The sequence below is a fragment of the Bombus impatiens genome, unplaced genomic scaffold, assembly GCF_000188095.3.
Source record: "Bombus impatiens unplaced genomic scaffold, BIMP_2.2 scf_0548, whole genome shotgun sequence".
In the NCBI taxonomy this organism is placed as follows: domain Eukaryota; kingdom Metazoa; phylum Arthropoda; class Insecta; order Hymenoptera; family Apidae; genus Bombus; species Bombus impatiens.
Genome location: NT_176967.1, coordinates 1,133,609 through 1,158,705, shown reverse-complemented (window position 1 = coordinate 1,158,705; position 25,097 = coordinate 1,133,609). Strand labels below are relative to the sequence as shown.

General features: G+C 35.2%; 5 protein-coding genes across 14 annotated transcripts; 3 read left to right on the top strand and 2 right to left on the bottom strand.

Moving 5' to 3' along the window:
* Positions 1–186: 186 nt before the first annotated feature.
* On the top strand, positions 187–5,459 carry LOC100745059 (DNA repair protein complementing XP-G cells). Of its 5 annotated transcripts, XM_003491379.4 has the most exons (10): positions 188–329; positions 1,180–1,287; positions 1,398–1,573; positions 1,858–2,289; positions 2,364–2,580; positions 2,651–3,867; positions 3,961–4,059; positions 4,138–4,351; positions 4,427–4,663; positions 4,731–5,459. In XM_003491379.4, exons 2-10 carry the CDS (start codon positions 1,200–1,202, stop codon positions 5,372–5,374), a joined length of 3,324 nt encoding a protein of 1,107 aa, XP_003491427.1. In that variant the 5' UTR covers positions 188–329; positions 1,180–1,199; the 3' UTR covers positions 5,375–5,459. The 5 variants fall into 5 exon arrangements, with proteins under 5 accessions (XP_012243756.1, XP_003491427.1, XP_012243757.1 ...); XM_012388333.3 differs by having other exon boundaries at positions 187–329; positions 4,138–4,663; XM_012388334.3 differs by lacking the exon at positions 188–329 and adding an exon at positions 574–917 and having other exon boundaries at positions 4,138–4,663.
* A 66-nt stretch (positions 5,460–5,525) lies between these two features.
* LOC100744937 (glutathione hydrolase 1 proenzyme) lies at positions 5,526–10,004 on the bottom strand. 3 transcript variants are annotated; one of them, XM_033322021.1, is made up of 11 exons: positions 9,435–9,484; positions 8,457–8,610; positions 8,170–8,294; positions 7,942–8,081; positions 7,623–7,855; positions 7,382–7,542; positions 7,084–7,304; positions 6,612–6,807; positions 6,335–6,500; positions 6,113–6,259; positions 5,526–6,037 (listed from the first exon to the last, which is right to left on the bottom strand). In XM_033322021.1, exons 1-11 carry the CDS (start codon positions 9,467–9,469, stop codon positions 5,849–5,851), a joined length of 1,767 nt encoding a protein of 588 aa, XP_033177912.1. In that variant the 5' UTR covers positions 9,470–9,484; the 3' UTR covers positions 5,526–5,848. The 3 variants fall into 3 exon arrangements, with proteins under 3 accessions (XP_033177912.1, XP_024225004.1, XP_012243761.1); XM_012388338.3 differs by lacking the exon at positions 9,435–9,484 and adding an exon at positions 9,873–10,004 and having other exon boundaries at positions 5,849–6,037; XM_024369236.2 differs by lacking the exons at positions 8,457–8,610; positions 9,435–9,484 and adding an exon at positions 9,873–9,924.
* A 1,760-nt stretch (positions 10,005–11,764) lies between these two features.
* Positions 11,765–13,519, top strand: LOC100743031 (proteasome subunit alpha type-7-1). The gene is made up of 6 exons (XM_003491281.3): positions 11,765–12,042; positions 12,301–12,427; positions 12,516–12,629; positions 12,708–12,841; positions 12,916–13,098; positions 13,173–13,519. Exons 1-6 carry the CDS (start codon positions 11,941–11,943, stop codon positions 13,260–13,262), a joined length of 750 nt encoding a protein of 249 aa, XP_003491329.1. The 5' UTR covers positions 11,765–11,940; the 3' UTR covers positions 13,263–13,519.
* On the bottom strand, positions 13,335–14,224 carry LOC100743227 (membrane magnesium transporter 1). Its single transcript, XM_003491283.4, has 3 exons — positions 14,028–14,224; positions 13,864–13,916; positions 13,335–13,797 (listed from the first exon to the last, which is right to left on the bottom strand). The coding sequence occupies exons 1-3, from the start codon at positions 14,107–14,109 to the stop codon at positions 13,621–13,623; spliced, it is 312 nt and encodes a 103-aa protein (XP_003491331.1). The 5' UTR covers positions 14,110–14,224; the 3' UTR covers positions 13,335–13,620.
* Positions 14,225–14,328: 104 nt separating this feature from the next.
* On the top strand, positions 14,329–21,751 carry LOC100742912 (cyclin-dependent kinase 8). 4 transcript variants are annotated; one of them, XM_012388342.3, is made up of 15 exons: positions 14,468–14,485; positions 14,580–14,737; positions 15,085–15,187; positions 15,278–15,388; positions 15,493–15,633; positions 15,714–15,903; positions 15,983–16,097; positions 16,173–16,271; positions 16,357–16,429; positions 16,496–16,593; positions 16,685–16,790; positions 16,855–17,163; positions 17,253–17,790; positions 21,446–21,546; positions 21,636–21,751. In XM_012388342.3, the coding sequence occupies exons 1-12, from the start codon at positions 14,483–14,485 to the stop codon at positions 17,050–17,052; spliced, it is 1,395 nt and encodes a 464-aa protein (XP_012243765.2). In that variant the 5' UTR covers positions 14,468–14,482; the 3' UTR covers positions 17,053–17,163; positions 17,253–17,790; positions 21,446–21,546; positions 21,636–21,751. The 4 variants fall into 4 exon arrangements, with proteins under 4 accessions (XP_012243764.1, XP_012243766.2, XP_012243765.2 ...); XM_012388341.3 differs by having other exon boundaries at positions 14,329–14,511; positions 16,855–17,790; XM_012388343.3 differs by having other exon boundaries at positions 14,467–14,485; positions 16,858–17,790.
* The last annotated feature ends 3,346 nt before the right edge of the window (positions 21,752–25,097 follow it).

Below are 25,097 nucleotides of genomic sequence, written 5' to 3'. Positions count from 1 at the left end.
CCTGCTGTGGGAAAGAGTGGGTGGCCTCTACCTCACTTCACTTCTCTCATGATGACGATACGATATATACATCGTGTCTGCAAGTGTGTATATACCCATGGACTAGACGAGTTACACACTACTGTATTTCACATATTACGTTACGAGTACTTGTATTCGAATCACACGAACGGCCAATAGCCTGGTACTGCGTAATATAGGACGAGTGCGCGTGGATAGACAAATTAACGTTCTATATAAGCTCACCTTTTATTCCATCGAAAGTCGAGTTCTTGGACGGCTAAAAAATTTACATGAATTTTAGACCGGCGAACGTTATCGATGAAAACGTATGTTACACGAGATTAGTTTTTGCGTGTCACAAATATGACACTTATTTTCTGTGTATACATAAACATTTTTCGGAAATTTTGCCATTTCCTTCAATGACAAACTTTATTTTGTTATTAAACTCACATATTTCAAAACTATAATATGTTTATATTAATATAATATTTTTTATTTTATGCATAAAACTTGTATTAGCAAATTTCATAATTTTAATATATGAACAAATAATTCGGCAAGATTACATCTCTTATCTTTAAAGCATGAATGTAAGGAGTTGGTAAATACATAATAATGCGATGAAAATAAAATACCATTAATGCTATTCAGAAAATCTGGTGAATTACCAATTTTCTCACGATAATAATATGATTAAAATATACAATTCTGACAATCTCTGCTTATTTTTTTTAAACATATTACACCATACGATCTAAATGTGCGTCTAATGTGTAAGTATATATAAGCACATTGTTTTTGTAATCAGCTGACACCAGTGCGATGTCTGTAAGAATAAGTTTTGCGCGTCAAGATACTAATATCATATTAAAAATATATGATTTAATGTTTTAACATTAATATAAATACACGTATGTACGTGTGTATGTAAAATATACGCACGTAAATTTATTTTTTACAAATAATAAATATTTTCATGTTATTTTTTATCTTCTTATATTTTCATAACGTATTTAGAGTTTAGGTTATAAATTGTTAAAAATATATTTGGTCCTTATGCTCTTATTATATCTTTCGATATACATACAATTTTGCATGGTAAATTGTAAAATATACTATGTATACCTGTAGTAAAAGGTGTCTATTAAAGTCATTAAATGTATTACTTTTTAGAGACTTGTTAAGTTGTAATAATGGGTGTTTATGGTCTTTGGCGTTTACTTGATGCAACAGGAAAACAAGTACCCCTGGAAACATTAGAAGGAAAGATCTTAGCTATTGGTACATCCTAAAAATTTGTATTTTTACATTTATTACGTTAATAATTGCACATAAATTTATTTGCAAATCAATTATCTTCATATAAACAATAAAATTTTGTGATTTTTTAGATATATCAATCTGGATACATCAAGTGCTACAAGGGTATCAGGACCGCTTTGGTAATCCTAAACCTAATGCTCATCTTATTGGCTTATTTCATAGAATATGCAAACTATTGTATTATAAAATTAAACCAGTTTTCGTTTTTGATGGAGGTGTGCCAATGCTTAAGAAGAACACAATTGTAAATATATTTTTTATTACACTTTCATTTTTTAAAGTATAAACTTTAAGAATGTGTACTTTATAACTAAAATATCAACTATAGATCTTTATATAATATAATTTAGCTGGTTTCGTTTAACTTTCTAATTGTCTAAACTATTATACGTCCTAATATTAGGTACGTTGCATGCATGTTTAATGAAACTGTACTTTTATCTTGATTATAATATTGTCTGTACATAATTAGTTTGCTGTGGGAACCAGGTAGTGAGAAAAGAGGTTCTTATTCTTTTGTGTTCACAGGCTTTGCGCAGGAAACAGAAATCTATGGCCAAGAATAAAGCCCAACAGATGAGGACAGAATTAATAAATAATTTGATAAAGCACTCTACAATAAAGGCAGTTCTTAATACAGAGAAACAAGTTACTACGAATGGCTCTTCTGAAGTAGTTATAAATTTGCAAAATAAGCAAACTGTGAATGATATGTACAAATTGCCAAATATGCCAAGCACTAGTAAAGCAGAATCAAGTCATAGTGATGATTGTAATTCTGATTCATCTGATGAACCAAGTCCAAAAAAGCAAACAAAATGGAGTGGCAATATTCATAGCGTAGATGTAACTAGCGCCGAATTTAAAACTTTACCAGCTGATGTGCGTTATGAAATTCTAACAGATCTCAAAGAAACAAGAAAACAAAGTTCATGGGGCCGTTTGCATGAAATGCCTGAAGTACATGCTCATTTTGAGGATTATATGTATAAATATTTAATTTTGTCGTTTATCTGAAACATGTTTTTATTTAGGAATCAAATGAATTTTCTGGTTTCCAAATGAAACGTTTATTAAAACGTCGATTAGTACAACAAAGTTTAGAATCTGCAGAGAAAGAAATGGGTGGAAAAACGCTTACGTTGGACGAGCTAGATAAATTATTAAAAGAACAAGGAATACCGACGAACGTTCAAAATTATACTTATCGTATCGCTGCGGACAATACAACTAGATTAATATATATTAGTGGTACGTAATAGCTTTCTGCTATACAAGCCGAAACTGATCGTTTCTTAATTCTTTATGCTTTATATTGTAGATAAAAATGCGTATCTAAAAGACAACGATGATGTTAATTCAGATAGCGAGAGCATACAGCACGAAAATAGAATGGATGAAGCCACTGCTGGACCCAGTAAAGATACAAAAATCTGTGATGATATAAATGAATATGAACTTGATGATGATTGTGACAGTGACACTGATATAACAGATATGAATAATTTTAAATTTAGGTGGGAAACAGATAGCGATATAGAATCGGAAGTAGAATCCAATGAGTCGCGAGTATTACCAAAAGAATATTTCAAACAAAACATTACGAATCCTGCATTAACGTATATGTTAGAATATAGTGGATTAACGGAAAAACAGATCCTTACCCTTCTTGAGCAAAATAACAGAGAAACTTACAGAGATGTCGAAAATATGTCAAGAATATCACAACAAATCGATTCATTTAAAACAATACAGCCTTGTGAAAGTAAAAATAATTCATTAAATACGAAGCATTCTTCAATATCTGAGGACGGCAAAGAAGATACGAAACATAATTACACAAATACTATAAAATCAATCGATGTATCGAAGCCGGAATTAGCTGAATCAAATACTGAGACAAACATTAATATCTCTCCTACTAGAATGGCAAACATTTCAGATAAAGCGCAAGTTGAATCAGAAAATGTAGTAACAGTTAATTCAATAGACTCAATGTCAGACTCGGACGATTTCATAGAAATAGAAGATATACCGATACCAGATATAGGTACTACTACTAATAAATATATTCCACAAGATATCCAAATAACATTTAGATCTGATGAAAAAGTAGTGGATGATATGTTTGCCGACGTATTTGAAACACACAATAGCGAGATCAATACAGATATACATCCTACACAATCGGCGGAAATATTTCATTATGATCAAGAAATATCAAGAAACGAACGCACTCTCAAAGAAACAGTAGATTCAAAAAAAGATCAAATTAAAGATAAACAACTGCTTAATTTGAAAGAAATTGATAATCTTAATGCGCAGACCACTATCGATATCGACCCGAATACTTTAAACACAAATGTACCATTAGAAGAAAATCAAATGAAAGGTAGCATCGAAAATTTAACCAATTCTATAAAGGATAATGTAGAAGCTGCAAATATCAAAGACAATACAAATGTTAACATGCTGACTGACTATACAAAAAGAATAAGCCCTATACCTATGAACGAAGAGGAATTGTTATCGTTACAAGTACGTACATACATTAGATTAGATATACACATACGGGTAATGGATACACGGAAATAGTTTAGGAATATTTAGTATATTTTAGTATAATTGCAGACACAATTAGAGGACAAACAAACAGAACTAATGGCAAATATTGGTAAATTAGAAAGACAAGGTATCGATATTTCTGACCAAATACAAATCGAAGCACAGGTATCACGATGTAAATTTGGTAAATTCTTAGCATTGTTATTTATTTAACATAACATCAATGAAATTATTTATTTGTAGGAACTATTACGATTATTCGGAATACCATATATTATAGCACCTATGGAAGCAGAGGCGCAATGCGCATACTTGGAACAAATTCATCTCATCGATGGTACGATTACAGATGATTCAGATATTTGGTTATTTGGTGGACAATGCGTCTACAAAAATTTTTTTGATAATAATAAAAAGGTTCTTGAATTTCGATCCTGTGATATACAACACTATTTCAGTAAGCCTATTGTACTTTCAATACAAAAAGAAACGCATCCGTGTACAAATTATAAAATATTTATCTCCTTCTTAGAATTAACGCGAAACGAAATGATACGGCTTGCTCTCTTGGTTGGTAGCGATTATACAACAGGTTTAACTGGTATTGGACCTGTTACTGCGTTAGAAATATTAGCAGCATTCCCTTCAGAAGGCGACGATTTATTGCAAGGTTTAATAAACTTTTCTTCTTGGATCGAAAATGGTAAAACCGCTGGTCCTGGAAAAGCGAATTTGCGAACCAAATTACAGAATTTACAAATTCAAAAAGGTACAAGTATATGATATCCTTTATTGTTATACACAGTTCATATGATACATTGTTGTTTTACGTACAGGTTTCCCGAGTCAAGCTGTTGTACAAGCGTATCTTTCGCCTAAAGTGGATGAATCAAAAGAGACTTTCACGTGGGGTAAACCTAATATTATACTTCTAGCCGATTACGTAAAACAAAAATTTGGTTGGGATAAAAATAAGTATGATAAAATTATCGAACCGGTATTGAAGAGATTGCAAGAAAAACAAAGTCAACAGAAAATAAATGCGTATTTTAAATTACAAACTATTCCGAAATCAATTGAAATGAATTTAAGTAAACGAGTTCAGAAGGCAGTGCAAAAATTAAGCAATGAAAATAAGGAAGATTCCATAAGTGTAGAAAGCACGCAACAATCAATAAAGAAAAAGAGATCTTTGGTTGAAAATCGAAAAAAAAGAGAAGAGTTGAAAAATGAACGAGCTTTGGTTGATAATACTAAACCTAAAGTTTTTACCGTTTCTGCTTGTAACGAGAAAAATGTTGATGAATACATACCACAAAGAGAAAGTGATAAAGCAAATGCCTTAAAAAAAAAATTACACGCGATCGAAGTAATTCGAAAGTCGAAACAAGGATTATACAAGACGAAAAAGATAAGACGTTGTGTAAGAAAAGTAAAGGAAAAAGCTGAACTCTCAGAAAGTGATAGTGGTAGTTCGTAGTATTATTTAATATAAATTAATGTAACTAATGTAAATTAATGAACGATACATGTACATTTTTTAAAATAAATTATTATTTTATACGGGGCCTGTTACGTTCTTTAAAAATATGTAAAAATTAGCGTCATTAAATGTACGCTTGTGATTTTCAAGTATCTAATAAAATTTATGTTATTTTTTATATAACATATATCTGATGCTTATATCTGTTGAGAATCTTAAAAAGGTCAATTAAACATTTGTTTCGTCACAAATATTAAACATTTTTGCTTTATATGTAGTTTACCGATGCTTTTTGAGATACTATATGACAGAAAAGGAGAGCTTGGTAAAGATATTTCTGTATAATCATACTGAAACATTTTTCTGTTATCCCTTATTTCTAACTTACTGTAAGCGCGTAGGCACATGTGCGTGTATGTGTGTGTGTGCTCGCATTTATTCATCAATGAATATTCTACCACAAATAATCATTTAAAAGCCAGCAGTTCTTCCTTCCCTGCGAAAGTCTGAGCTAGCAATTATTTCTCCGTTTTGTTTGGATATAGCTGTAATTGCACTTCCAATTCCTGAGTAAGTTGAAACATTGTGTCCAATGCTAGATAAATAATTTAACACGTCCGGAGAAAATCCTTTTTCATTTTGAACAACCATTGGTAAGAGCTGGAGTTTCATAAAAAACGTTATTGATAGTTGGAAATGCGCAATATCGAATGACGAATTGACGTTGAACTTTACCTGATGATGAATTCTAAGCGTATCGACAGCTTGTTTTACGTTATATCCTGACCAAAGATTTAATACCATTGCTATTGCAACTGCAGAGGTGATTTTAGTTCCACCTGCAGCACCAATTACTAGACGAACTTCTCCGCTATTGTCTACCTTTACGAACAAGAAAGAGTAACAATAAGATGGGAATACTCGATATTTAGCTCTTAATTCATAAAGTACACTTACAACGATGGTTGGACTCATAGAGCTCATAGGTCTTTTTCCAGGCCTAATGAAATTCGCTGGCGAAGGTGGTACGTCGAAACCATTAGTTATGTTTGGAGAACTAAAATCGTCCATTTCATCGTTAAAAATTATCCCAGTCGATCTTGATCGTCTCATCGCGCCAAAGCTACCGAATTGATATAGAGAATTAAAAGATACGTCTTTTATCCTATTCATAGGCGTAGGTGTGCTTTTGAAAATTGCATTTAAAAGTAGAGAGCTTACAAAATCAACATACACTTGATTTATCGTGGATGTGACTGATACAGCCGATCCGTCTGGAGCTAAGACAGAAACGTGAGATGTCCCTGAATCCTCTGGTGTGCTCATAACAGCACCATAATATTTCGGATCATTGTTCGTTGTATTAATTGTAATTTTATTTCGAATACTGTTGGCATAGTCGATGGATGTCAGATTATCAAGCACGGAAGCTGAAAGGATTATTGCTTATGTAAAATAAAGAAGAAACATAGGAATGTTCTCGGATGTTAATGATAAGATTTGAAACTTTTCAACGAAAATATCTCATTTCAAATATCGTATGTTTATTAATTCCGAGACATTTGATTCCAAATTTACGCTTATCGCATCTTCTTATCTAAAATGATTTAAAATAAAGTTCTGATGGTATATCATAAAATACAATTGCTCTTCATTACGTATGATTATTGCGGCTGAAAATTAGATAATATAAACTGCCAACTCACTGATATCGACGAATTCAGGATCAGCCAATTCGCTTCTTTTAGCGTAAGCCCATTTAAACGTTTCGACTATAATTTGCCACATAATTTTGTTGTCGTGGTGAGGAACCATGCCGTGAAGAACATTCATAATAAAAGCTAGAATCGCACCTGAACCCGGTGGTGGTGCGGTATACATCGTTAAATTCCCGATCGTTGATTTTATCGGTTTCATCCATTTTACTCTATAATAAGCATATCATTCACAAATTCATTGCCAATTTTCCCCCACTAAGCATGTACATCGAGGGTCCAAACAAACCTGTACTTTTGCAGATCTTCCTTCTTAATGATACCTTTGAAAGTTTTGATTTCTTCAACTAAGCTATCAGCTATAGTTCCGTTATAAAATATATGGGGTCCATGACTTGCGATCAACTTTAACGTTTCTGCCAAACGCGGCCTCTTTATTCTATCATTTACCTAAAAGAAGCGAAATTTTATGACGACCAATGTTTTAATCGGAGACTATGAAAGAAAAACAAGCGTGACAAATGTGACACCTTCCATGTTGAATTGGTAATAGGATTTATGAGGATTTCCGCCAAAGACTTTTCTGCTCTTATTAACGGCTCTTTACTCGTCAAATACGAGGCCAGGTATTTAGTTACGAGAGATCCAGTGGCGCACAAAGAAATAGTAGGCTGAAATAAATCGGGCCATGGCAGTTTTCCGTATTTTTGATGAGCTTCCCAATATCCGAGTAGTTCGCCCGGCACAGCTATTGCTAATCCACCTTTTTCGTTTACACGATCAGATTAATATATCTACACTATGTTTGCAAGTAACAACGATATGTAATAAAAAGATCAGACAGCTTACCGAACAGCGCTAAATCAGGGTTGCTTTGAAACATATCCTCGTGCGCGTCAGATGGAGCAGTTTCCCGCGCATCCAGATAATTGGCAGTTTTGGTAGTAGAGTCCCAAATGGTCATTAAAAATCCACCGCCCAGCCCCATGCTTCGATTCATCGAAGAATGCAACGTTATAAGACGGGAGTTCGAAGACTAAAGATCATGCGTACATGTATAATCCAAGTTTAATTTACCTATGTAATGATGCAACGCCCTCGCACAACAGGGATGCTATAGCCGCATCGACAGCCGAACCACCTCTCATCAACATACCGGCACCTATCTGAGCGCATTCTTGTCCGTTCGTAGATACCGCGCCCTTACAAACAGAAAACATGAGTTCAGATCAACGTAAGAGTCGCTTCGATCGCGATGGTAAATGTAATAATTGACGTTCCTTTCTCCGAACGAAAGTATGTAAATCGAGCGACACTTTAGTAAGTAAGCAAATCAAAAAGTTTATCTTCTTATCATACTTTACCTTTGTATATATTCCGAAATACGAAGTACCGCCTGTGTATTCTGAATTCTTATTTTCTGTACCAGTAACGAGTAAAACGATTATTATCGTTAGTATCACAGTTAGAACTACAGCGATGCTCACCCCAAGTATTACAGCCCTCTTTCTGCTTAGTCTGCACGAAAAGGAATTGTTTTCTTAATCTTCCAAAATAATTCGGAAAGAAAATATTTCGATGATAACAACATTTTTATTGGTTCTAATAAATTCGCCTTTATCTTCGAATCTGAATAGAAACAGATTGCGTTTGTCTCTTATTTTAAATACGCGGAAGAAGGATGCACGATCACTTCGAGTGTTGATATCGACCGTTTCGATCGAATCAGCAAAATGAAATTCGTCTTATGTAGAAATATCTTTACGTACTTAAAAATATTATCGAGTGATTATATGCATGTATATATACCCTTTTATAATAACAAACTTCGTAAAGATAATTAAAACATCTGTGAATGCCTCCTTTTTACGTTGAATATCAACAAATGATATCAATTATTTCGCGTTATCTGTTCGGTAATAACAGAAGTAAAGGAAATACAATATGAAATCCGATTAATCAAAAATTTTATTTTATTTTTCCATATTATCGAGTGTAAAATATCGAGTGAAAAATAAAAAGACACTATATTATTAAATAATTATAAAATATAATTATTTATAATTATTAAATATAAAGACATTATATATATTATATTATTGATACATACATACATGTATGTAATACGGTTGCATCTATATCTATATCTATATATATACATATATACATAATATGTGTATTATATGTATAGTATATTGTAATTTGTTTCCTTCAACTATTTTAACGATGACGGAACAAAGTTTGAAAATGTAAAACTATTTAAAAAATTAACGAAATATAATACGGCCGCACCGTATCTGATAGTACTTCGATAAGAAATGTAAATATTATCTAAAACTCACATATTTCGCGTAATTGCTTCATTTTTATGATCCATTGCATAAAACTTGCGTACAGTAATACATACTAATTCTCACGTACACCATGTAATGTGCAAAGAACATCACTATATAATCATTTAAGATAAACATTCGAGATGAATAACACTTGAGAATGATTTTTTTAATTTGTCAAAGCTCTAAAAAATTAAATTCAGTCAGTTGTCTTTATTAAATTAAATCCTGTCAGTTTTCATCGAAGCAACTCCTCCGTGTTAAAAACGATCTAAGGACTACACACATAGGTGCACGAGTAACTTTCATCGAGGACAAATGTTAAAACTCTGACACCGATTTCGCACAATAGTTAACGGACATTTGCGTAAAAAAGATTTTACCAAAAAGAAATCGTTAGACAGGGATAATAAATGAAGTGTCAAAAATAATAAATATTTTACCAACCCGATCATATTACGTGAACAAACACAGCATAAGAGAGCTCTCAACCTTGACTGAACGTTTCACCAAGCCGATCGTCGCCTTTTGTACTAGCATGATACAGATTCTATTTATTCATCCCCACTACTACCAATACATTCGCAAAGTAGTATCCTACTATTTTATTTAAAAATCTATCTTAAAAATTTATTTTACTTAAGAAGCCTCCAAAGTTGTTAATATCTTTTTTAATATACAGTACGCCAAACGACAAAACGTTTCATTAATTAATATTATAATCTTTCTTTAATACCTGTTGCATTACCTTTGGAACGCTGGTGTTATTTTTAAAAAATTTGGTTCATTTATTGTATCTTTCTCGATACCGCGTACATACCTTTTTCGTTTGTTCTCCAATATATGATGGTTTTCTAAGAACGCAACTCATTACAGCAGTAGATACATGCATACTGTTCTTCTCATTTGATAAGTTTTTAAAAATCTAGAAACGATAACTTGGCGGTTTTTACAAGGACGCGACATGATATTATTTTTCGTAAGTTTTTCTTAATAAAAAGACAGGGTCGTAATTCTACGTGTTAAGCGAGCGACAGTTATGTATTGATTGCAATATTTTTTCTTTTTCTCTTGAAAGCAAATGTAAGTTATTTCTTACATTTTTGGAAAAACAAGCAATAACAAACGATGTGTTATGCAAATGTGTTATGTCACTATCGATATATGTATGTAAAAACTGGTAGAAAATGATCATGGACATAGCAATAACGGAATGAAGCATAAACCACTACTTTAGACTTTAGGCGAGGAGAGTGAAGTTATTTGCAGTGGGGAGCGGGAAACACGATCATGTGGTATTTTGGTGCCGCATTGCTGATTGGTTTTAGCTGAATGCGCAAAATTTCAAAATGAGACTTTTAGTTTACAAATAATTGTATGTATGTAGAAACATATAAGATAGAACATTCTCCGTAGAACAGAGATACAAAGTGTTTTTTTTATATATCAGTGTACTGACATGTTAATGGTGTTCTATAAATGCATATCATCGAGACGTAAGAATTTTATAAATATTAAATATCTTTATTGTTTTTGTTTGGTATCTAATTTTGCAACTACCATGGGCATAGACAAATATACAATAAATTCAATAAATTATTATTTAATGAGATTATATAGAAATAGAGATAACTAGAAGATTATCTTTCATTTTTCTGCACATAACAGAGCATTATGATTCATATTCAACATGATTCAGCGAATTTTTCAACACCATATAACTTATCACCGAGCGATTAAATGTTAATCTAATTACCTAAATATCGAAACTTCGATAAATTGTGCAATTATATAAATTGAATCGTCAATATCAATAGCATAAGGAGATTAAGATACATCGTCAATAATTTCTAAATAGAATTCTTTTTTATTGATTTTATCATCAATTACATTTATTGACGCAACGCTTGATACTCATTGATGCGTCGCTTACATTGATGTGTCGTATATTCGTTGAGGTATTAATGGCTTGTTTTGCGATATAATCTAAATATCACTGTCAAGCGTGCCTTGCTTAGACATATGACTTTCTAACTTCGAAAATAATTCACCCCCAATAAAATTGCCTAGAAATTCATTAGTTAGGCCGGTAACTGGAAATTTCTTACCCATATATGTACTGCTACTTTTGCATAACGTATTTCTAATAGTTCTTTCACATATATGTCAAACTGTTATGACATTATTAGATGAATATGTCAATTCACCTAACTCACTTTTACTCGATAAGAATAAGATTGCGCTTGCGTGATCATAACCAATCGCCAATACGGCACCAAAGTACCACGTGACCGTTGTTCCCTTTTCCCCGAAAATGACTTCAACCCCGCATCCTCCCTATTTCAACCCGTTATTCCTATTGTCGAGAGAAATACGTTCCGCTGTATTACCCTCTATCGGTAAGAAATGGAATCAAGCCTCTGAATGAGTAGCGAATGTAGCGATCAGTTCGAAAAACGGCGAAGTCATTTCGTGGACGAAGTAAGTGAAGTGCATTTTTGTAAAGTTTGAAATAATGACAGCAAGGTACGATAGAGCTATCACGGTATTTTCACCAGATGGGCATTTGCTACAAGTGGAATATGCACAAGAAGCCGTGAGAAAAGGTTCTTCTGCGGTACGGTGATATATTTTGTCTAACCTCTTTTATGTTTGCGGTTAAATTGTTCAACTTTCTGTATATCTTTTGCGTTAAGTATATCTTTCTTTCTATATGAAATTTTGCATAATAATATTTAAGTACGTTTAAATATGTATAGTTAATAAATTGAATTTGAAGTAAATTGAAATACTTTTCATATGTATGATGTATGTCTTTATGCTTTGTAATGTATATCTTTGTAAAAGGAAAATATTTTTAATTGATTTATATCAGGTTGGCGTTCGTGGTAACGACGTAGTCGTTTTAGGTGTTGAAAAGAAGTCCATTGCAAAACTTCAAGAAGAACGGACAGTTCGTAAGATATGTCTCTTAGATGAACATGTTGTAATGGCATTTGCAGGTTCGTTTATAGATAGATCTTTTAAATATTTGTAGTATGATCTACAGACATACTATATTTTAATGTATATCTTGTTTTATGTTCTAAGGCTTGACAGCAGATGCAAGAGTACTAATTAATCGAGCACAAGTTGAGTGTCAGAGTCACAGATTAACTGTAGAAGATCCAGTTACATTGGAATATATAACTAGGTACATTGCAGGTAAATAAACATATTTTACTTGTTACATTTCAATTATGTCTATGCTTATAAGACGAATAACTTGATCATTGCTCTTAGGTTTGAAACAGAAATATACACAAAGTAATGGTAGAAGACCATTTGGAATATCATGTCTGTTAGCTGGTTTTGATTATGATGGCGTTCCACACCTGTATCAAACAGAACCCTCAGGCATTTATTATGAGTGGAAGGTATGTCACCTGCATAAAGACTATTCTTGTTAATTGCAAAAGAAAAAGGAAAAAATATTAATTTCTTTTTAAAGGCAAACGCGACAGGTCGAAATGCTAAAACAGTTCATGAATTTTTACAAAAATATTATACACCAGAAGAAGTAGCGACAGAAAAAGGAACGATAAAATTGGCTATTAGAGCTTTACTAGAAGTTGTACAATCAGGAAGAAAAAATTTAGAAATCGCCGTAATGCGACGCGGTCAACCTCTACAGGTATATAAAGTTTACGACTCTTATTTTCTATCTTTTTCTTGAACGATTCATTTCACATATTTTTTATGCTGTAGATGCTAGATTTAGATACCATTGGAGAATATGTTACTGAAATTGAGAGAGAAAAAGAAGCAGAAGCTGAAAAGAAGAAGCAAAAGAAGTGATATCTTTACATGAAATTACATTTATTCTTCGTTCATTGGTATTTTGCATAAAATAAATATAAAATATACGAATAAGAAAACACAAAGTTTTAATATTTATTTCATTTGTATTCTATTGTTACATCTATTAGAAACAATATGTACATTCACACATTTTAATATGTGATTCAAAATTCATACTATATTACCACAAATATCTTTTTGTATTTGTTATACATGTAATAAAATTATGATCAAATAATAAATAATTACTTAAATTACACAATTCCGTACATTACAATATACTACTTATTGAATGACGATATTATTGTGCCTCCCCCAAAAATTAATAATAAAAACATAAGATTCACTGTATGCGTTAAGAAGATAAAGATCTTCCACGATGACTGAATATTTGAAATGATGGAAGATTTCTTAATGTTTCCCACGATTTGTTTTCTAAATCAACCACTGCTCGAATTTCCTTAAAATCACCGGCAATATACATTACTCCATACATAACCATAAATAAACTGATAATGCCTTGTATTAAAATCTGTAATAAAAACGTATCACCATACTTTTTATATGCCAGGATTTGTAAATCTAATTTTATACATACATCAATTGGTAAGGTAATGAATTCCTGTTCAGTTATCCGTAAATACGAACGATCTGTGAATTGCATTGCACAAAGACAATTTAAGATACAAACAACTTAACCTAAGACATATTAAGGAAAGGTAATTCGATCGAAAAATTCTTAATTATAACTGCAGTACGTACGTTGGGCAGCTGAATATGCTGTATGTAATATTGACAATAGTCCCATCAACGTTATAAATTTGTGTAAAGCGGTTGCAGGCATTTTAGTATTATAAATTATAACGAATTATTAATTTCTATCGATAACTTAATACCAACAACAATAATCCTCATACTCATGTCGTCTCAACTGTACCAAACAAGGCTTGTTTTCACCAGTTTTCACACATACACGAAAGAGAATAATACGAGTTATCCATATCTGTAAGTAGTCCTTTTTTATATTATATGGCATTTCTAATTGTATTGTATTATATTTTTAAGAAATCCATTTAAGTACAAGTAGTTTACTTAGTTTTTAATATGTTGCAAGTACAAATTGATCATTTATTAATCCATCTACTGACTATAATGTGGATTTCTACTATAAAAGAATATACTGCCACCAGAGGACGTATTCATGTACAATTGTATTCATGGTAAATAGTCTAATGAACTGATCAAGGTAGTATATGCGAAGGTTGATCGCTCTCTTTGTCTATCTACGTACACATTTAAAATGTTTGTTTATAGTTGATAATCGTCCTAACAGTACTAAGAATCATGGATTATGAATTTAAACTAAAAACTGATACAGATCGAACGAAAGTCGAAGATCTTTTTGAATTCGAAGGATGTAAAGTTGGAAGAGGAACTTATGGGCATGTCTATAAAGCTCGCAGAAAGGAAGGGTTAGTGTTTCTAACCTAACATAGAAGATTGCGTAGCATTTAATACTATTATATTTTACATGAATAAGAATAATCTTTAATTTTTCATAAATTGTATAAATTTATAGGAAATATCTTTTTGTTATTAGAAGATTGTAGCTTTTACTTCAATGTTTAAATAAAACTAATTCCTATACATGTTTTGTATGGTTTCTAGAATTATCTACATATAATATACACTGATTTATTTTAATTACTCTAGACATTAAGTACATTACATAAAATATTTATACAAGGTGTGAATTCTTTTCATTTTATCCTTTTCACTTTCTCTGATTATAATGCGTATATACTTGATATTTGAATAGAGTACCAGATAGCGAATTAAAATCTCGGCCAGACACAAAGGATTTTGGCCTAAAGCAGATTGAAGGTACAGGTCTTTCAATGTCTGCATGTCGAGAAATTGCAGTAAGTATTGATCCTTTCTTCTATATGTACAGCATTATATGTAGTAATAATAATTTTACTACAAATATTTTGATATGCTCTTTTCTACAGTTACTTAGGGAACTAAAACATGTAAATGTGATTACATTAATTAGAGTTTTTCTATCACACATTGATCGCAAAGTATGGTTACTATTTGATTTTGCTGAACATGATTTATGGGTATGTTCATGTTTATTACAAATACTTCCTAATAATACAGCTATTTTATTAAACAGTACTTTCTACCTTGTAGAATATTAATAGCTTCTTATTTTAATCCATAGCATATAATAAAGTTTCATAGAGCAGCAAAGGCTAATAAAAAACCTGTTATGGTACCAAAGGGTATGGTAAAATCTTTATTATATCAAATTCTAGATGGTATTCATTATTTACATTCCAATTGGGTGCTTCACAGGGACTTGGTAATTTATTATTATTTGCAAACACTATACATATATGTGTAATATTTTATGTATGATTAACTTGATATATTATAATTTAGAAACCAGCAAATATCTTAGTAATGGGAGAAGGAAATGAAAGGGGACGTGTAAAAATTGCAGACATGGGTTTTGCTAGATTATTCAATGCCCCCTTAAAGCCTCTTGCAGACTTGGATCCAGTCGTAGTGACATTTTGGTATAGAGCACCAGAATTGCTTTTAGGTGCTAGACATTACACGAAAGCTATAGGTATTTTTTATATATTTAAAAATTAAAATTAACTGTTCGTGCACAATTGCTTCCAAGTATTTTCCTTCTGTTGTTTCAGATATCTGGGCAATTGGGTGTATATTTGCAGAGCTTTTAACTTCTGAACCTATATTTCATTGTAGACAAGAAGATATTAAGACTAGCAATCCTTATCATCATGATCAATTAGATAGGTAAAGATTTTGTTTGATATATTACTATGTTCATAATATAGAAGATAAAAAGAAACAAGTTTCTTTGATGTTCAGGATATTCAATGTGATGGGATTTCCTTTGGAAAAGGATTGGGAAGATATTAAGAAAATGCCAGAACACCCTACATTATTGAAAGACTTTAAAAGATCAAAGTTAGTATTTTTTTAAAAGTAGTTGTCTTACAGAAAAATTAAAATTTGTAACTTAATTTTAATTTAAATATAAACCTTTTTACAGCTATGCAAATTGTTCTCTTACAAAATATATGGATCGACATAAAATTAAACCCGATAGTAAAGCGTTTAATCTGGTGAGGCTAAGTAAAATATTTTAAGCCTTAACCATTTTTCTGAATAATAATATTTAAACATTTCAGCTTCAAAAACTGTTAATGATGGATCCAAATAAACGAATAACTTCTGAACATTCTATGCAAGATGCTTACTTCCAAGAAGAACCATTGCCAACGCAAGAGTATGTTTGTAACAATTTATGTGATATTGTCTCACTCATATCGATCGATTACTGGTAAATCTAGAGTCAATCTAATTAAATAATGTTGTAGTATATTTGCCGGTTGCCCTATTCCTTATCCGAAACGGGAATTCTTAACGGACGACGATACAGAGGAAAAGACTGAAAACAAAGCACGGCAAAATCAACAACAAACTGTGAGTGTATATAGATTTATTCGTCTAATTGGTTTCCCTTCTTACGAATTTCGTAAAATTTTAGCAGCAAAATCAACAACAACAAGGGAATGGCGATCATAATCATGGACAAAACGCAAAGCGGGTGAGACTCAATGGTCCTCATGGAGCTCCAGAATTTCATCAACATCAGAGTCATGCAATGACCCATCAACAGCCTCCAGGGATGGTTTATTCTACAGCACAACCCACGCAACCGTCAAATTTTCATCAACGTTTTTAAACGATTTCGTTTGAACAATTGGATTCATTGATAGAGCAATTAAATTATCAGTTTACTGATTTAATCGATTTCTGTATCAATGAACAGACCAGTGATTCCTGTATATTCACAGTACGATAATATAACTTTATTTATATATTGTATACACGTATATGTCTTACAAAGTACTCTTTAGACTTTACATGCATTTCAAATTTCAGAAATATCACATTTACGACACGTTAGTAATATTACTGAAAACAATATATCAATTTCTTGCCCCTAATAAGCGACATCAGTACATTTTTGGTAATGTCAAGAACATCTGAGAAATCATAAAGCTCCTAAATATCCTTGCGTTTACTTTACGTTTAACTACTAATCAAACGAACAAACGAAATATTATATTGGTAGGATAGGGGAAGAATAAATGGTAGCCCGAAAAAGGTAGAGTTTGAAAAAGGGGACGAATGAAATGGAAAAAGAATGCAAATTGGAAAGTAAATGTGGAGTCTTCATCCAGAGGATGACGAAGACGAGTGAAGTTGAATTGAGCGAAGGGAAAGTACGCATGCGCGGTAAATCATTCCGCAGCAAGGTGGCGGTCCGTTGTGCCGCGCGCTCCTGAAACGCAGTTTCCGTGAATCGGTGCTTGACGAAAAAAGTGTGCGTGAACCGCGTGTTACTGCGATCGAGATGCCGATCAAACTACGGTCCATTTATTCGCCAGTCAACTCGTTGTTTAAATGAAAATAAAAGGTGAGAAACATCTTACGTATCGAACTATGTACGCGACTTTTCTTTCCTACTATTTCACGTTTTGTCAAGTTCCATTAATCTAGAAGATGAGCACCTGTCAAACCTGGTCGCGTTTCCTTTTTTTTTTTTTAGCGAGGAACACTGTTGTCGATGAAACTTGCTTGTTTCGTTAGTATTGGTTCAAAATAATTATTATCCGGGTATTTTTTACTTTTTCCAATTTATAAAAGTGGTCTGTTGTTTTCACAAATTCAATAGCGCACGCGTTATTTCCAGTTTCGAGCGAATATTTGTATTGCACAATACTAAAAAATCTCTTGCGTAATAAACAACGAAAGAATTCTAATCGTGTTGTATAACATTTTAAAAAATGATGCAGTATTATTTGTCGATTTCTCACTTTGATTTCTCATACAGTAAATGAACACTCGATAATGTTTTTCGAGCGTTAGTGATGAAACATAATGTTTCTTAGATTTTGATCGGTAGCTGCAAACCGTAAACAGTGATATTTTACATAGCTGCTAATATTGCGTAATTAAAAGCCATAAAATAGGTATTTTCCCTTAAAAGCATTTTTTTCGTGACGAAGAAAAAAAATGATAGAAGTTAAGATTTTCAATTTTGAAAATATCAAGAAACATTATAAATACAAAAGTAAAAGTAGCGGAGGGGGAGGGGGCGATCCTGACCACTATAATCCAACAACCAGTTGAGGGCCATGACCACGTTGCGACAAGGTAACCGCAATTAACTCGGATCGATGTATTAATCGAACGATTCGAAATCCTAACTGTTTCCGAATCGTGTTGTACAAATATAAGAAATATGTTAATACAGTTAAGACGATACATGGTACATATACGTACTCATATATATATTTAATGCGAATTAATCAAGACGTGCTATCCACCAAATGCGATTCGTCGTAGACATATGTAAATGTTTATGTTTCCTGAGATTTCTGTTATTATATTCGTGACAAAAAGCAAAAGACAGAAAAATCCAAGGAAAGATAGACATTTTGTTTCGCACAAGGACGTTCAGAGTATTCTATTCTAACTTTCACACGAAGACAAACATGACGAAACTAGCAATCTCGTATCCTCGTATCTTAGTACGAAGATCAGTGCAAAAGATGTTCGAAACTTTGTATCATAAACGGTACCCTAAGTATCGGTACCCCGAAACAAAATAAAAAGACGCTGATTGGATAACAGAACGATGCATCGATTATCGATAATTCCATTGGTCTCTTCGTAGCTTGTTACGAAAAGATTCAGGATAGCCCTATCGTACGGCTCTATACATGGAGATGGCCTCTGTTCGATATATGTTTTCTCTAAAGGAATAAGTAATCAAGGTACGATTCGGAAATATCGCGGTAGATCGCACACTTGCTTCTGGAGCTAATATCAAAATGCCGAACGACGATAGTTGGAACAGCGAAGTGTCATTCTCGTCTATAGCTGCAAAGATCTATAGAAAAATCTATCTTGTCAAAACGTGAACGCGTCCACGCGGACCTACAGACCGCGATCTTCCGTGAATTCGAATCGCGAACATGACGTGATCGCGATTCGCATGGAATTCTCTTTTCGGTGACGAACGTCCGAGAAACGACATTGGCGATGGTCGAAACTTCTTTTGTCGGTAGTGAAAGACGTGGGAAGAGAGGAGAGCAGATTGTCGGTGAACAGTGAACACATACTTAACTTCGCGCTGTCGTACGCGAAAGAGAACGAGAACAAGAATGAGAGACAGAGAAGAGAGGCGAGGTCAACAAGGTACCCGATATGGTATCCCACGTCCGTCGAGAGTGCTATTTCATGTATATGTATGCCTAAATATACACGATACACACATAAATTCGTACACGCGTTCGTAAGATCGTCTCTGCTTGCCTCTGAGTATTAGGAATCGTCACAACTGAATTACTAAATGTAATATTATACACGGCTTTGCGATCGCTTTTATCGCCGTTCCTTTTCGTTCGACCAAATTTCATCGATCTTTGGTATAGGTTATTTGGTATATTCGTCATACCTCCGTATAGGAATGCCTGTAAATTACGCGAAACGTTCGACGGTTCGGTTTTCGAGCGATATCCTCGCCCGAAAGATTCATTTTGGTAAGACACCATAGAGAACGAAACTCAACATCGAAGCGTATCTTTCTTTTCATTCTTTCTTTTTCTTTTTTTTTCTTGTGTCAATGTATCGGACCGCCCGGCCTTCCTAAGATGGCCAGTGCCACCGTAAATGCAGACACGCAAGTGCGAACTTGGAGGTCGTCGGTAGGAACGATTGCAGGAAGCACCGATGACTTAGTACGGCTGCAGCAAGGCGTACCAGCATGAATCATTTCTACCAGCTTCTACTGCGCTGGCGATATATTCGGAAACGTACTCGTGAATCTCCCTTATTTACGATTAGTAGTCTTATTGGTTTCTCGTCGTTTGAAAAAGTATCGTCTACATCGATGTTCGAGAGCAATCGTAACGCGTTACTCGACATTACACGTGCACTGCAATTTTCAGATCTTTCGTCACCAGCGAAAGTCAATTTATCGACGAGAAATTTGCTCTTAGCTTTACCGACGCGATCCATATCGAACGATTCATCCAGTATTTACTTACACGTATATATAATACGTACTCCTTAATCGTGGCCCTTAATAATATTCAAGAATCTATTTTTAAACGTGACTAGAGGTATGCGCATGCATACGGTGACGCAATCCTATGGTCTTTCCCCTATATTTCCCTCTCTTCCTTTCCCCTCTTCTTTCTCTCTCTCTCCCTTTCACTCTCACTCTTTCGCGCCTCTTCACCCCTCTTTTTCTTTCCGTTGCTTTCCTCCTTCTCTCTCTCTTTCTCTCCCCTTCCACTGTACGATTGTGTCTCTCTTTCTCTTCTCGTGTCCTCCAATGTAAGTAAGTATTTACACTTATGTATTCTTCGACGACGTACATATTTCTACATTCACGGTCTTACGAAGCGGGAGACTTCATTTTTCGTACAGCGACACTACCTTCCTTCATTTCGATCTTGCTTATTCTCGCTCCTCCATTCATCCAACACGGCATACCGAATGAATATCGAAATCTCCAACGAAATAACTTCGATACGCTTTAAAAATCGTAAATAATGTCTTCGACAGTCGTCACTTACCAGATTCTTCCCTTTTCTATCGGAGTTCGATAATTGGACTATAAGTTGCGGCCTCGTACGAGACACGCATAAAGAAGAGCGTGTCGCGTTGACGCTCGATCTAGACCTCGTTCTAATTCAACTTGGTTTTATCTTGTTTATTTTGTTAATAGAAATTGAAGCGTTTCCGTGGAGTCGTAGTGTGGCGAGATGTTTTCAGAGGATGATCGGTAACGTTAAACTTCAAGCTTCATTGAAATCTCATTAGATCGTCGAACCGTAAATCCGTAGCGAGTACGACGGTATATCAACTCGTGATTCGCAAATTATGGTAAAAGAAGTTGACTGGCCGTTACGAAACGCTATTAGACACGGTATATTAGATTTTTCCTTCTGTGTAACGTAATTACATTTATGCGCCACTTTGTTAGTTTATCGAGTTATCGCGTAATTAAATGACGGTAACTTTTGAAACTCGATCAAAAGCGTTTTCGTTTGTTTCAGATTCGGCGCACAAGGTTTCTCAAATGCAGCCGATATGGATTCCCACGTTGGTCTCGACTACATCGTGGATAATCCCGATTACTGCGTCAAGCTCGCCACGGGTAAAATTATTCAATGTTCTCGATAGCTCGAATGTCAGATAACCAGCTCCGATTGCATCCTATTAATCGCATATCTCGTTGAATTTCAGCCTTGGACACAGCGTGTCCCTCGGTTAAGAAGCAAGTGGTAGAATTGCTTTCGGCGCTGTGTGTTTACAGCCAGGATGGAAGACAGAGAGCTATCGATACTCTTCACGCGTATCAGGTGATCGAACTTGAGTAACAAATTCGAACATAGATCGGTTGTTCGTTCGTTCGCAGAGTAATGAAGTATTACCTCGAAGAACCGCAATTTTTATCGTGCTGGTATTAGGTAGCGTTTAAACGCAAGGTTGTCGTATCTGTTCGATGCAGACACAAAGAACGCAAAGTGGCGTGCTGAGTTTGCGTAAAAATCACAGTTCAAGGTCTCTCTCCGGCAAACAAAGGACAATAGATATATGTTGCTTGGAAGCTCCGTTCGCGAGAATCACCAGGCTACGGCTACGCTATTGCACGCTACACAAACGATGATTCTATGCGACACGTTTTCTTATCGGAAGCCAATTCGTTCTTTGTATCGCATCGCAAACAAATTTTGAAAGTCGCAACACCGGAGTCGGTGTTCGCGCGAGCGCATTCGTCACAAACGCGAACGAGAACATTTAACGTCTTTTACGTTCTTCTTTCTTTTTTTTTTTTTTGCATTTCCATCTTCGTTTCGATAGCGGAGAAATAACGATCGGTGACACGTTGCAGAAAAGGAAAAATGAACGATATCGATTACGAATCGTGGTGGAGGAGTTGCAGAACGCCACTGCCGAAGATTATCGGACCGCACTATTGGCATTCATAAACTGTTTAGTCATCTCTACGCCAGTGCTGAAGGATCGCATAAGAATTCGCAACGAGTTCATCGGTTAGTAGGCAGATGTTGAAATTTCCCAATCGCTTTTATATCGTTGACGATGTTCTAGAATAGATGTATCTGAGAGAGAAACGAGCAATATAGCCTAACACGTGATTTATCTCGGTTGCAGGTTTGAAGCTCCTTCCGATTTTGAACGAGCTGCGGTGAGTACAGTACGACGACCTGGATTTATGACATTAACTGATTAACACCTTAACATCGTTGAATAATAAATAATAATGAACGTTACGAAAGGGCGCTTTATTGTACCCACACCTTCTCATTTGCACTTAATGCATCGTTAATATCGCGCATGCATCGAGCGTCGCATCGTACGCAACTAGCCAGAATTATTAAACGATTGCATCGAGGATTGGTTGACTAACGAAGCAGCGATACATTCAGCCTATGCGATGTACGACAGTTGCATGCACTAATCCAATCATCGTGTTCGCATTTCCGTTCTCCCTCTCTCGTTTTCAGGTGATCACATTTCCACCTATTCTCGTTTATGCGTCCATACGTACGATGGTCGCGTCATACCGCGATATCTTTCGCTTCGCTGTCGTGCGCAAGCGAAACAAAAGTAAGACGAACTGGACGAAACTATGATTGGAACTACAATTATTTGCGTGGAATCGCGGACTCGCAGTTTTGTCCTTTCTGTTTAGCCCTCTACAGGAATAGTACGATCTGTCATTCCTCCGCGGGATGACGGACGAACAAACTATTCTTGATCGAGCAAAACCAATCGCGTGGAAGCTGCTTTAAATATCGATCGAGAAAATCACCGGTCAGGATTTACGATAAAAGGAATCGTGACCGATGCGTCCGATTTCGTCAACGTTTCCTACAAAAATTCTTGTCGATCTTTCGATTCGTTAAATCGTGTCTGTAATAAGAACGTTAGAACGATGCGTTTTAGTTCGTCTCGTTGTCTGTTCCCGTCTTTTTCGCCGAATTCCTCGTAAAATTCACCGTTCTCCTCGTAAACGAACGGCGCGCGATCCGAAACGTAGAGAAGGTGAAAATGAAGGAAAGATAGAGAACGAGGAAGACGAGGAGAAGATGGAAATCGCGTGCGAAAGCGAAAGAACGTTCGCGCAAAACGGAGAGGAGCAAGGGAAAAAAGAAGAACCGAAATACGTGGCTCGAAGGGAGAGAGAAAAGACCGAATTAACTCTCCGCGAGTATGCTCGAGCCGCGATGAGATGTAGCTATAGCTGGTACCAACGGACTCGGCTGGAACGCCGCCGCGCCGTGATACCTCTCATTCGTTTGAATATTTATACTCGTTGAATGCTCGTCGAGATCGTTCGAAATCTCATAATTCGTGGTCGTCTCGCGTTTTCTTTCGCCTTTTACATGTCGCGCACGGCCTTCGTCGAGATACACGCATTCAGTTACGCGTTCACTACGAGCGAGACAATTTAACGAACCTGTTATCGCCGTTTCGACGATACACGTACGATACATAGTGTTTAGTGCAAAGTGATATATTCGAAATTTTATCTTTTGATTCGAGACGATTCTTTGCGTTTAAAAGTTAGTCCGTCTGGATAATCGTAAATAGAGTAACTATGTCGCACCTATGTCAGCAGCGTAAAGCGTAAGATACGATAAATCGGTTGCGCCGTGTGCGTCAGCTCGCTTTGTTCCGCATAAAAAATCGGCGAAACGAAAAGAGAGTAGGAGAAATAGGATCGACTCGCGAAAGCAAGAAAACCAGAGGGAAGGAAAAATCGGTAGGATAAAGAAATAGAAATTGTAGAGAAAAGACGCTCGTGTCGAGCGAGACGAAAATAGAGCGAAGAGCTCGACGTAAGGGCTTAAAACGTACCCGGATCAGGAAGGTGACGCGATTGTTCTTGCAGGAAAAGCCACGCACCGGATCTGAGAGTGCAACTCGATGTTTTCGACGACCAACGAGAAACCGACGAGGAATTATCGAATCACGGACCACCTGGAATCGATCTTTCTTCCCACGTGGATGTCTTTTATGCGATCTTTGGACAAGTAAGAACTCGATATCGTTAGACGAAACTTCGCAGACCTTCTGTTTGCGCTTGACGTTATTAGATACGATCGATAACTTCTGTTCCGCGTCCACTTTATTTAGATCGCCGATACACCGCAAGAAATACCATTCTTGAGTATTCTGCAGCATCTGTTACGGCTGGATCCGAAAGATGCTGCCAGCGATCTAGCGTGGGATACGGCTGAGACGTTGGTTCATAGAGCTACGCTGTTGGAGAATCGAGAAGACGCTACCAAATTGTTGCGCTCACCTAGTCTTCAGGTAACGATTCGCCTTACAATTTCACTCCCATCGAATTTCCTCCTACAATGGCTCCGTTTATTTCGCTTTTATCGTTGGAAAACTAAGAAATGAACGAGTAATCCATTTTCCAGACGAATCTCTGTTGTCACTGTCGAGGTACCGATCAGACGTGTGGAGCCTCCCGAAAAGCGTCGTTATCGGTGAACAATTCGACGACGCCTCTGCCACCTTTACCGCCTCCTCCTCCGCCTCCTGTACCCGTTGATCCATCGGGTACAAGCTCGCCGACACAAAATCGCGTTTTACCACCACCTCCGCCTCCACCGCTTCTCACCGGCAACGCTACGTACGCCGATGCATCGATGGATCCACCGCCAATGC

What these genes read in the sequence shown, in the direction of transcription:
- LOC100745059 (XM_012388333.3), top strand. Translation starts at nt 1,200, where the DNA reads ATGGGTGTTTATGGTCTTTGGCGTTTACTTGATGCAACAGGAAAACAA. An exon ending in AGGAATTGTTATCGTTACAA is followed by an intron (nt 3,868 to 3,960) that starts GTACGTACATAC and finishes GTATAATTGCAG; the next exon opens with ACACAATTAGAGGACAAACA. An exon ending in GAATTTACAAATTCAAAAAG is followed by an intron (nt 4,664 to 4,730) that starts GTACAAGTATAT and finishes TTTTACGTACAG; the next exon opens with GTTTCCCGAGTCAAGCTGTT.
- LOC100743227 (XM_003491283.4), bottom strand. Translation starts at nt 14,109, where the DNA reads ATGCCTGCAACCGCTTTACACAAATTTATAACGTTGATGGGACTATTG. An exon ending in AGCATATTCAGCTGCCCAAC is followed by an intron (nt 13,917 to 14,027) that starts GTACGTACTGCA and finishes TGCAATTCACAG; the next exon opens with ATCGTTCGTATTTACGGATA. An exon ending in TCATTACCTTACCAATTGAT is followed by an intron (nt 13,798 to 13,863) that starts GTATGTATAAAA and finishes TTTTTATTACAG; the next exon opens with ATTTTAATACAAGGCATTAT.
- LOC100744937 (XM_033322021.1), bottom strand. Translation starts at nt 9,469, where the DNA reads ATGGATCATAAAAATGAAGCAATTACGCGAAATAT. An exon ending in TTACCAATTCAACATGGAAG is followed by an intron (nt 7,543 to 7,622) that starts GTGTCACATTTG and finishes CGCTTCTTTTAG; the next exon opens with GTAAATGATAGAATAAAGAG. An exon ending in CTATGAGTCCAACCATCGTT is followed by an intron (nt 6,260 to 6,334) that starts GTAAGTGTACTT and finishes TTGTTCGTAAAG; the next exon opens with GTAGACAATAGCGGAGAAGT.
- LOC100742912 (XM_012388342.3), top strand. An exon ending in GGGTGCTTCACAGGGACTTG is followed by an intron (nt 15,634 to 15,713) that starts GTAATTTATTAT and finishes ATTATAATTTAG; the next exon opens with AAACCAGCAAATATCTTAGT. An exon ending in GAACCATTGCCAACGCAAGA is followed by an intron (nt 16,594 to 16,684) that starts GTATGTTTGTAA and finishes ATAATGTTGTAG; the next exon opens with TATATTTGCCGGTTGCCCTA.
- LOC100743031 (XM_003491281.3), top strand. Translation starts at nt 11,941, where the DNA reads ATGACAGCAAGGTACGATAGAGCTATCACGGTATTTTCACCAGATGGG. An exon ending in TATAACTAGGTACATTGCAG is followed by an intron (nt 12,630 to 12,707) that starts GTAAATAAACAT and finishes CATTGCTCTTAG; the next exon opens with GTTTGAAACAGAAATATACA. An exon ending in GCATTTATTATGAGTGGAAG is followed by an intron (nt 12,842 to 12,915) that starts GTATGTCACCTG and finishes TTCTTTTTAAAG; the next exon opens with GCAAACGCGACAGGTCGAAA.